The 12285-nt window shown below is 47.0% G+C and overlaps 2 protein-coding genes across 2 annotated transcripts; one reads left to right on the top strand and one right to left on the bottom strand.

Annotated features, from left to right (window-relative positions):
* Positions 1–4067: 4067 nt before the first annotated feature.
* On the top strand, positions 4068–8249 carry LOC123429428 (putative G-type lectin S-receptor-like serine/threonine-protein kinase At1g61610). Its single transcript, XM_045113463.1, has 7 exons — positions 4068–5202; positions 5636–5737; positions 6759–6952; positions 7057–7264; positions 7348–7585; positions 7676–7826; positions 7947–8249. The coding sequence occupies exons 1-7, from the start codon at positions 4068–4070 to the stop codon at positions 8247–8249; spliced, it is 2331 nt and encodes a 776-aa protein (XP_044969398.1).
* Positions 8250–9050: 801 nt separating this feature from the next.
* Positions 9051–11473, bottom strand: LOC123429427 (subtilisin-like protease). The gene has a single exon (XM_045113462.1). The coding sequence runs from the start codon at positions 11435–11437 to the stop codon at positions 9179–9181; it is 2259 nt and encodes a 752-aa protein (XP_044969397.1). The 5' UTR covers positions 11438–11473; the 3' UTR covers positions 9051–9178.
* Between the last annotated feature and the right edge of the window lie 812 nt (positions 11474–12285).

The raw sequence follows: 12285 nt of genomic DNA, 5'->3' as shown, positions 1-12285 counted from the left end.
ACCCCAATCCATTCGGGGACTAATGATGGGGTCATAGTCCTAGGGTAGGGTCATAGGCCTGTCCTACAGGTCCTACCCAAGGACTACTCCACGCAAGGGACATGACCTTATGTATGCCCGACTGTATTGAGGTGCCCCCATCATCCAGTCGGTAACGGGCTCATGATCATCCAGTCGGAGACTAAGACTCGGAGGACACCGGACCTACCGACTGGATACACTCGGTGCGTCGTAACCTCTCTGGAGGGAAACTGCCGTGCGTTTCCGGGTGCATTAACTAGCATTTATAGCATACGTTACCTGTAACGCATGCATTCAATCGCCACTACTCCACCCTTGAATCAGAACCGTTGTGGAGGGCAGCGCACTCTATATAAGCCGCCCTCCCCCACTGGTAAAAGGGTTAGAAAAACATTGTACTCCATATTACACTCGGTAACCAGCTCCAAGAGCACTGAGACGTAGGGCTATTACCTCCACCGTAGAGGGGCCTGAACTCATACAACCTCACCGTAGCTAGGACTCTGCCCATCTCATTCGTACCCTACACATCTACTGTCAGGCTTATACCCACGACAAAAACATTTACCTGGAAAGGTCAAGCATTGTATTACCCAGCTGCCCCCTCCATGCCGAGCCCCTGTAGGCCTTGTTCAGTTTATTCTCAATTGAAGGGGTTTGTAGGGGATTGGGAGGGATTAAATCCCCTACAAGTCAAATTCCACCTTAATCCCCTACAATCCTCTTCAATCCCCTCCTCGCTGGGATTAACCGAACAAACCCGTACTGGTGGGGATAAGGTTTGCAAGGGGCAACATGATTTCTTTACCTTTATTTGGTTCCTCGACTTCTGTTTTTCAACATCACAATGAAAAATTAGGCAAAGCAATTTTTCGTGACAGGTGTTGCTTTCCAGATTATGGATGGATGGTTGATGGCCAGCATGGATTAGTACTAAAAGTAGGTATATCGAATATTAAATATGTAAAAATTGTGCACAATATAGTACTGATAACATGGTGTTAGTCCAACAAGGTTTTATAACGCAAATAGAATTTATCTCCATTAGGATGTTTTCCTCAAATGGGGTGTTGGCCTTTAAGTTGTTATTTCTATTAATATCTATGATTTTTTTATGTCATAAAGCCTATAATAGTCAAATTTAATTGGCTTGTATATGTGCCACTGGTTACATCATTCGTGAGTTCGATCTCATGCATTATCATCACTAGTCCCGGTTGATAAGGTCCTTTAGTCCCGGATCACCAACCGGGACTAATATCTTGGGACTAAAGCCCTCCCCCTTTAGTTTCGGTTGGTCACGACCCGGAACTAATGCCCTTCCACGTGGCTGTGAGCGCGCTCTGAGGGGCGGGGACCTTTAGTCTCGTTGGTAACACCAACCGGGACTAAAAGTCAGCCACGCGTGAGCAGCTGTCAGACTTTTTTTTGAAAGGACGGGTTTAGGTGTTTCATATGTCGATTACTTGCATCCATCCACTTTAATCAAATATTATGTCATATAACACATCATCATCTTACTCATCTAACAACTCATCATCAACTAATTTCAAAAAAACAACAACTCATCATCATCTTAATCATACCAAGTTAAAATCTCGTAAAACAAAAAATATCATAATAATCATCATCCTAATCGATCATGCCAAGTTAATATAAATCAGAAAAACTTCTCTCTCATAGTACCTAGTCCTCTCTCGTAGGTAAAATGTCATAAAACAGAATAACACCTATGTCTCTGTGATGAAGCAGAGAGATCCAACGGTCTCCAACTTGTGGCTTGCGATCCTTCTTTATTTCTCTCCATGCTTTAATTTAGAGCCGTCCTTGTGATTTGCGCTCAATCGAGTATGGAAAATTGAACTGAACCCTCATAGGACTTTTAATTGTCATATGACCTTTGCCATGCATCAATGAAGGCACAACATCATTTGACAGTTTCTGTTGAAGAACATAATAATAGCCTAGTTAGCAATGTAATGAACATCTTTACGCAATAGTAGTGTACTTAATTAACAACTCTTACTAAGATATTTGCGCGAATGTCATCAGTCCTCAACCTATGCACTAGTGCCATGTATGAAGTATAATTTATGCGAGGTTCCATATTATACGGAAAGTTGTCCCTACCAAATAGGACACCAATAACAAAGATGATAAGAGCATCCTTCTCTTTCCAAGTTAGATGTGATCCATAAGTATAGTGTCGTGTCAACTATGTTCTGTGTTTCACTCGAAGAAAGGAAATAAGCTGTAAATTATAAAGTAACAAATTTAGTATGGATGAACACCAACTATTTTTAAATATAGAATGCAAATTACTTACAAATATGGTTGACAAACTCACATGGAGGCAAAACCGGAAGCATATCGACATCCACCCAAATGTCGATATTACCTTCAATATGATCTTCAGGTCGAAGATCGAAGGTTATTTCCATATCCTCGTAAAATACATATGTCTTGGCTAGAGCTTGCTAATTTGAGCACCATAAGTCTGTGTTATTAACTGCATTCATTACTTTGACCAGAAATGTGTGATCATGTTTAGTCGTGAGGTTAACTCTCCTCGTCTCCATACTCCCTTGGTCTTCAAAACCGAGCCTTTGCAAGACATACCTTCTTGCATGGCAGGGGAGGAACTAGTCCAATTGTATAAAACAGAAATTGCGCGTTAAAACAAAGAAACATAAGTCATGCTTAATTACGGAAAAAACACTTGTCACCGTTGCGTACCGTACAAACATCGAAGGTCTCGTTAAGCTTGATGATGAAGAACCTGCCGTCTCGCAGGTGAATCGTGTCGTACACATCCCGATAGTCGCCACAAAGTTCACACTCCCAATATCGTAGTTAGACATTTCCCGTGTTTATGGATTAACTGCAATGAAGTCAACTACATTGAAATAAACTTTTACAATTATTTAATAAACTTTTCACCAAAAATGAAATATAATATTACTCCTCACCGGCGATCGTCGGGGACTCCTCCGACGACTGTCGAGGACTCCTCACCGATGATCGTCGGGGACTCCTCACCGACGATCGTCCGGGACTCCTCCGGCGATCGTCGGGGACTCCTCACCGATGATCATCGGGGACTCCTCCTCCTCCGGCGATCGCCGGGGCCTCCTCCGGCGATCGTCGGGGACTCATGAATTAACCTACATCTACCTATATTTTCGATAACATCCATAGTTTAACTAATCGAGAAGAAAGATAAAACAATTTAGTTCACTTTAGCTAGCAAGATCATCATATATATAATATCACTAATACATCGAATAATCCCCTTAATGCATCATTGAATATTATCGAATATAATTTCGAATACATCTCGATTATTATCAATAATACATCTTGAATATTATCATATAACATCACTAGCTAATACAGATCGAATATCATCAAATAATCTACTTCACTTGCGGTTCCTGATCAAACTGACATCCAAAGAGTTGTCGCTGTACTGAGGCGCGGGCGGTGGACAGCCAAAGAGAAGGAACATCACATGATCATAGCTCGGGTGAGATTCTTGAAGAACCTGCTAGGTATAGGAAAACCTGACGTCCAACGCAACCATGTAGCGACGGACGTGCTCGTCCTTGCGATGTACCTCCTCCTCGTGGGTCGGCTCCCTCCGCATCAAAAGTGACCCACACAACCTTCTAAAAAAAGATTGAACTAGAAAAAAGCATATCAGAAGACAGTCAACTGGTGTGACTAGTGGGCAGTGAGGATGGAGCAGCCGGGCCGGTATAGCTAAATGTTTCAGTCACTGGTGTGGCTAGTCAGCAGTGACAGTGGCATTCCTACTTCGGCATGGACAGCTGAGATGTTAACTCAATCCAGCATACTGTCAACTGCTCCAATGCAAAAAACTTTGCATTACTGAGCCATCTGCTTCCATAATCGAACATGTGGCTGGAACGAGTCCTTGTTTGCCGATGCATTTTGTCCTTGTGGCCAAGTCTAGATATAGCAGCATAAATAGCCTATAGCTAGACACTACTCCTACTCCACTATGATTTGGCCCTGAATGATCGATGGGTTGGCAGGCTCCCCCATGCTTCACCGGGACGGCAGTGTTGATCCTTCTTATCATCCTGCCGTTTAGTGTGTCCGACGACCGGCTTGTCCCCGGCAAGCCGCTCTCCCCTGGCTCCACCATCGTCTCCGACGGCGGTGCCTTCGCCCTGGGCTTCTTCGCCCCCTCCAACTCCACTCCCACCAAGTTGTACCTCGGCATCTGGTACAACGACATCCCCGAGCTTACGGTCGTGTGGGTTGCCAACCGAGAAACCCCGGCCACCAACACCACTTCATCATCTGCATCACCAACACTCTCCATCACCAACACCACCAATCTCGTTCTCTCGGAGGGAGATGGTGGTGAACGTGTTCTTTGGTCGACAACAACCAACATGGCTCCCGCACCAGGGTCGTCTCCCCCGACGGCGGTTCTTCTCAACACCGGCAATCTCGTCATCCGCTCGGCAAACGGCACCATGCAATGGCAAAGCTTTCAACACCTGACTGACACGCTCCTTCCCGGCATGAGGATCCGGTACAAGTACGGGGCTCGTGTGGACAACGAGCGCGTGGTGGCATGGAAGGGCCCTAGCGACCCCTCTCCCGGGCGCTTCTCCTTTGGGGGCGACCGGAACACGCTCCTCCAGTCGTTCCTCTTGGACGGGTCACGCCCGGTGTTACGCAGCGGCACGTGGATAGGGAACCTAGTGATGAGCCAACGCATGAACAACAACTCCATTATCGTCTACACCGCCTTCGTCGACAACGATGAAGAGATGTATTTCACGTATACCCTCTCCGAAGGTGCCTCCCACACAAGGTACGTGGTGACCTACTCAGGCGAGTACCAGCTCCAAAGCTGGAGTGGCTGGACATCAACATGGGATGTCCTCTGGAAGTGGCCATCCGCGGAATGCACCCGCTACGGCTACTGCGGCCCATACGGCTACTGCGACGAGACATTGTTGCCAGCCCCATCATGTAAATGCCTTGACGGTTTTGAGCCAGCAAACATTGAGGAGTGGGCCAATGGTAGGTTCTCAACCGGGTGCCGGCGGAAGCAGCCGTTGCGCGGGTGTGGCGACGGCTTCTTGGCGTTGCCAGGGATGAAGTCACCAGACAGGTTCACTCGCGTAGGCGGTGGCGGGAGCACATTCGAGGAGTGCGCGGCCGAGTGCAACCGCAACTGCTCATGCGTTGGGTACGCATATGCCAAACTGAGCAGCGGCAGGTCCGGCGGAGATGTGGCAAGGTGCTTGGTGTGGGCTGGGGAGTTGGTTGACACCGGAAAGTATGGCGCAGAGCTCGGCGGAGAGACACTCTATATCCGGCTTGCAGGCATGGATGCATCTACCGGTACAAAACGCAGTTTCTTGCTCTTTCTCCAACTGGTTTAATTTGTCGATTCTCGCTCTTTCATCCGGTTGGGTTTGTCATTCCTCCCCCTTTCTCCTACTGGTTGTGGTTGTGTCATTTCTCCCTCTTTTCAGTTTTCGCCGGTGTTTTCTGTCTTCCCTTCCATATTTCTCTCTCCATCATTCATTTGTCTTTCTCTTATGGTATACATATTTCTCTTTCATAGGTAAAAGGACAAAGAGCAATGCATTGAGGATTGTGCTACCAGTTTTCGGCATTAGTGTTCTCGTGCTCATATGCATCTCCCTAGCATGGTTCAAATTCAAAGGTACGTTTAGTTGATATCCTTAGGAAAAAATTATACTAGACCAACTTGGAAGTCGATGCCTACTATCATAATATACCGTCACAATTGGGTTAAAAAAAACTTCTCAACCACTCGAATAAGTAAAAGTACAACAAATAATGTTTTAGGTGTTTTTGGGGTTTAGCCACTGTGAGAGCTATTTAGGACAGTATAACCGCACCTAATCCGAGCTCTCTCAGGCGTTTGAGGATTTTGACCGTTAGATCTAAGATCTGGCTTGTCCAGTATAACCGCACCTACTCCGAGCTCTCTCAGACGTTTGAGGATTTTGACCGTTAGATCTAAGATCTGGCTTGTCCTGGCCGTCTGATCTTAATCTTCTCACTAACTGGGCCGCTGTGAAGAAAAAACCGAGCACTCTGGTGACTTGGGCCGTTTCTCCAGCCCATTTGGCCAATCTCCCAACCCGAAAGGAGACCAATCGATCGCTACCTCCCTCTACCTCTGGCTGCACATCTCTTCCGTTTCGCCTTCTCCCTCGCCCCCTCCCGAACCGTAAGTTTGATCGAGCTACAACGATGCTGGTGATGCGGCCAGATCTTCTCTGCAGCTTCATCAGTCTTGCTCCCATTTCCGTTTCCGTGCAACAAGTGTAACAATAACGTGCAATCAACTAGCAAAAAAGATGGAATGCAAATGCTAGAGTGTATACACTCGATCATAGAGGTGGGCACTTACCACGCTCAAACAACCGCTGCTCTTAAAACACTCTATATATAAAAGGGGACAAGAAAAGCATATCAATGTCCAACAGGAGGTCTAGGGGTCTAGGGATGGTTTTCCAGCACATGTATTTTGATTGCGTGCATGGGTACTTTTCCTTCAACTATGTCATGGTGGCAGGCATGCCTTGTGGTTTATTTCCTATTGTTTCGTGAATTCATACATGGCAGTGTAACGAACATTAGTAGTTACCGACGTCAAACTTATTTCTTATCCCAATGATATGCTCATTGAAATGACTGTAATATCGTGGTAGCAGGCAAGAAATTTAAATGGAGAAAGCACAATAATATACGGGTGGATAATGCGAGTACCTCTAATGAGCTTGGGGAAGAAAATCAGCCCCATGATCATGAATTCCCGTTTGTAAGATTTGAAGAAGTTGCCTTCGCAACTCACAATTTCTCTGAGACATGCATGATTGGACAGGGAGGTTTCGGCAAAGTTTACAAGGTAACTCGTACAATATAAAGTTTTTTGGTACTCATTCTAAATTAGGAGGGTTGGTTTGTTCATATTTCAGACTCAAATATAATGTATGCACTATATTTATCTAGGGAATATTAGGTGGCCAAGAAGTTGCAGTCAAGAGGCTAAGCAAAGACTCTCAACAAGGAACAAAGGAATTCAGGAACGAAGTAATTCTAATTGCCAAATTGCAACATAGAAACTTGGTTCGACTTTTGGGATGTTGTGGTGAGGGAGACGAAAAACTCCTGATATATGAGTATCTGCCTAATAAGAGCTTAGATGCCACCCTTTTTGGTAAATATCCTAATATAGTCACCATGGTTTCTGAACACAACTCAAAAACATTCTCTTTTATCTAACATTTATTCTATCTATAGATGACTCGAGAAAATTGTTGTTGGATTGGGGGACACGGTTTAGCATAATCAAAGGAGTCGCAAGGGGACTTCTTTATCTTCATGAAGACTCAAGGTTGACCATAATTCACAGGGATCTTAAAGCTGGAAATGTTTTGCTAGATGAAGATATGAAACCTAAGATAGCTGATTTTGGTATGGCAAGAATATTTGGTGATAACCAACAAAATGCAAATACCCAACGCGTTGTTGGAACATAGTGAGTAGCCTTGTAAACCAACAACTCATGCTTACTTGTGAACAATGCAACTCCCATATACTAACTCTTTCGAGTAAAATGGTCAAGCAGTGGCTACATGGCCCCTGAATATGCAATGGAAGGCATCTTCTCTACTAAGTCTGACGTCTACAGCTTCGGTGTATTACTACTAGAGGTCGTCACTGGCATTAGGAGAAACTCTAACATTCAGACGTCAAGTTTTCCTAGCCTTGCAGTTTATGTGAGTACACACAAGATTTGTCGCAGCTTTCAAATTCCTAAGTATATCAAGATTTTGTTTTTTGAAACAGTTTTCGTTGAAAAAGCTCAAGAAAGATATGTGACAGTTTTATTGTTGCAGTCATGGAATATGTGGAAGGAAGGGAAGACAGGGGAATTGGCAGACTCATCTCTCATGGATACATATTCACCAGATGAAGTTTTGCTCTGCATCCATGTTGGACTCATGTGTGTGCAAGAAAATCCAGATGACAGGCCCCTGATGTCAACTGTTGTATTCGTCTTGGAGAACGGAAGCACCACTCTTCCAGCCCCAAATCGCCCCGCTTACTTTGCCCGACGGAGCATAGAAATGGAGCAAATTATGGTTGACATTCAGAGCTCTGTGAACGATTGTACTCTTTCAGAGATACAAGCGAGGTGAAAGATTCTGATTTAGTAGTATGTGTATTAGAAATCTATTGCCAAAGAAAGAAAGGAAATGGTCTTACATCTGTTGGTTGGAGGGTCACTATCTTCCATAGTTTTGTTTATTGCGTTCTTCTAGTATCGTTAGCAACCTCGGTTTGAGAAAGAGAATTACTAATCTACTCCCTCCGTTCCTAAATATAAGACTTTTTAGATATTGCACTATGAACTACATACGGATGTATATCGACATATTTTAGAATGTAGATTCATTCATTTTGTTCCGTATCTAGTCTTCTAGTGTAATCTCTAAAAGGAACCAGAGAAAGTTTAAATCGATTCAGTGGCGATGGTAGGCCAGTGTTGTGGTTACTTAGAATGGAAATGTGTGTTTACTTTACAGTAGAATGACACGGTCCGATATAAGGTGTGGCAATCAGCTTTAAGAATTATGAAGACAAGCACGTTGACTGATGCCTGACTGGAGAACAATCAGCTTCAACAATTTTCACATTTCTTTTGTTGAGCACTTAGAGGGGGATCTGCATTAACGAGAAAAGAATTTCAATTTTCGGATTGCCTGTGAACGTGATGGACACAATCGCCTCTCTTTTCACATATTCTCTCTGTTTCTTATCTGATGACAAAAGTTTACAGGGACGAACGCAACTCCGGAGTTTCAGAAGTTTCCGTGGGCCTCTTTTTCCACTTCTGAACAAAAAGGTCGGTGGAGTTTCAAACAGGCATTAAGCAGCAGGACGCAATATCAAAGTACTGATCTCTAGTTTGAATGGCATAAACTAAAATTTTGCACCAGTAATTCATAATGCAAATTTCCATTGGTAATTTTTTTCATTTATTATGTTGACACAAAGGAAACACTGAAAATGACTTAATAAAGAGGGACAAAGAAAACATCTACTGATTCCACGGCACGTACATCACTCATGGTGATGAGGCCGCAGCAGTATCGCCACCACTTGGGACGACGGCAACGATGGGGCTCCGCACCACATGCTTCTCCGATACCCAGCTCAAGCTTCCCTCCACGTGCAGTTCCTCGCCCAAGCCGTGGCCGCTTACGGACACGCTGAAGGTCTTCTTCTCTCCGGTTTTGGAGAATGCCAGCGTCTCCGGGGAGACACGCACTGTCAGTGATCTTGGCGCGTCCACCTTCGCCGTGAATGTCGACTTTGCTGGCCCAACGTTCGTCACAGTCCGGTTCACCGTGAATGGCGTCGACGTCGCTGATACGGTTATCGTCGGGTAGTTAAGCTGCACGTCGTGGACCTTGGGCAGCTTCGCGCAGGTCAAGCTTGAGTTACGCACGATGGCTGCTAGGCCGCTGTCACCGAGGAGCCAGCAGATGTAGCCGGCGTAGTCGGTGACGCTGAGGTCGTACACCAAGCCAGGGTCGGCGGCTCTGGCTGGGTTCACATGGCCGGCGCCTCTGTCATACACGCCGGCCTTCCTATGTTGCTCGTCCAAGATTGAGCCACCAGTGCTATTAACGATGTCCGACGTCGTTAGGATGGCAGACTTGATGGCGGCTGGCGACCAGTCAGGATGGATGCTTTTGATAAGCGCAGCGACACCACTGACATGCGGCGTCGCCATGGATGTTCCTGAGATGATGTTGAAAGGGCCCCGTCCAGAGTGCGTGCTTGGCGGCCACGCGGCGAGGATGTTGAGGCCCGGTGCCAATATATCCGGCTTTAGGATGCCGGGGGCGATGTCGCTTGGACCCCGGGAAGAGAAGAAGGGCACGACGGGGGCCGGACGGACGCCAAACAGTGTGTTGTTGTACGTGAGAGAGGCCACGGAGCCGCTCTCCGACTCCGCGGCATAAGCTATGAGGACCTCGCCGTCGGCCGCGGTCACCTGTACAACACTGGAGTTGTAATCCCGAACCATGGTGGCATAGCCGCTGATTCCGTCGTTGAACAGCACCACACCAGCCGCACCAGCGCCCACTACTCTGCGGATGTTGGACTGTTGAACCGTCGACCTAGTGCCCTCGCAGACCAACATCATACCGGCGATGCCACTGTCACTCTTGTAATTGCAGTACCGCTGTGCCTCGGAGTAGAGGAGAGGGTGTGGCTTTGAGCTCTTACTCGCTTTCTGGGTAAGTGCTTCTCCGTCGATTCTCTTGCCATTGCCAAGATGCACGCCGGCACCAAAGCTCCGGTCCACGGAGCCGGCGGCGACCGTGAGCAACCACGGCGCGTCGTTGGTGATCGAGGCCACGTTCCGACCGTTATTGCCGGCGGCGCACACCACGAGGATGCCCTTGGACACAGCACTGAATGCGCCGATAGCAATGGGGTCCAGATCGAAGCTAGCACTCGTGTCACCACCAAGGGAGAGCGAGAGCACGTCCACGCCATCCTTGATGGCCTGTTCTAGGCCTGCCAGTACGGCAGATCCCTCACAGCCTCTATTGGCGCATACCTTGTACATGGCGATGTGAGCACCGGGAGCAATTCCGGCCGCGGTGCCCTTGCCCACGCCCACACCATGGTATGATGCGCCGGTGACGAAGTTCCCGGCGGCCGTGGACGAGGTGTGCGTGCCGTGCCCCTCTTGGTCGTCAAAGTCACCACCCTCAATGAGTGACTTGGCACCGATGAGCTTGTTGTTGCACCGGGCCGCCTCGCACGAGCCCTTCCACCTTGTTGGGGGTGGTGGAACTCCATGGTCGTCGAAGGAAGGGTGCGCCGCATAGACGCCGGTGTCGAGTAGTCCAATGATGACTCCCTTCCCGTAGGCGGCCCGGCTCCATAACCCGGTGCCAGTCCTTAGCCCGAGGAACTCCGGCGTGTGGGTGGTCATTAGTTGCAGCGTTCGGTCCGGGAATGCACGCACAAACCCTGGCTTTTTAGCCATAGTGCCGAGCTCAGCCTCGGTGAGCCTTGCGGCGAAGCCGCTGAACACCTCGGTGTAGGAGTGGAGAAGGCGCGACTCGCTGGACTCACCCGCCAACGAGCTCGGCAAAAAAGACTCGTGCCACCGGCGGTGGGCGTCTTCGCCGGCATTCGAGCGCGGTGGCTCTACGAGCACGATGTAAGGACGAGCAGCAGAGGATTTTGTGGCATTTTGTTTAACTTTTGTGGCAGCTGGATTGATATAGCATAGTGCGAACGTAGGAAAGAGGATGGCGAGCAAGAGGAGTGGCACGAAGAGATTGGTAAACGACGCCATTCCTCAAACCAGACACAGCTACACGAGGAAGATGATGGCAATGCTGGAATGGGATCAATCACCGGGAACGGGTAATCTTTATACTGCACGAACAGTTAATGCTGGTATAGGATCATATCTTTGGCATATACCCCAGCATTAATCAGCTGATAAATCAGCGCATCTGGTAACACATTAATGGCTTTACTTTCTGCTAAATCTGGAAGATATGATAAGGTTACGTGGGATGGCAGCAGGAACGTGGGTAATGCATCTACCCGGTTTTATGGTGCCGGATAGGGGATATGGGGAAAGATATTTTTCCCTTCTTTTGATGATCTTGAATAAATATACCGAAGTATCGGCAAAATTGGAGGACGATTAATTTTTCAGAATTAATAGCTGCTGGTTCTGTATCCCCACCTGTGATCTGTTGTCATCTCATAAATGAGTACTATGAATAGATTCTTGAACAAAAATACTGTAGTAATTGACAATATCCAAGTCATGAAATCAGGTGAGGTTGAACGGGTCATTTCCTTTTGCAGTCAAAACGAGTTCTATCAGCAGATTTTTAAACGGAATTTAGTAGGAGGTGCATTAAGAAATGGGAGAAATTGACACTGACAGAATGGGTGCATGGAACGTCTGGCCTTGGCTTTCCAATGGACCAGTCTTCTGGTGCTCTGCGAATCAGATTACTCTACAAACAGGCAGAAACACAAGATAAGGATTGCCCAGAGCACGGACTGAACCAAGATGATACGACCTTCTTGGAAAAGGAACCTGGTTCTCAGCGCCTTTTCTTGGTGCTAAACATTTGATCTGTTTAATGGGCATTGTACTCTGAAGTTTACTGGGCTATTAGG

Source organism: Hordeum vulgare, chromosome 2H, assembly GCF_904849725.1.
Source record: "Hordeum vulgare subsp. vulgare chromosome 2H, MorexV3_pseudomolecules_assembly, whole genome shotgun sequence".
NCBI lineage: Eukaryota > Viridiplantae > Streptophyta > Magnoliopsida > Poales > Poaceae > Hordeum > Hordeum vulgare.
Note: the sequence above shows the minus strand (reverse complement) of the source record. Positions and strands in the feature narration are given on the sequence as shown.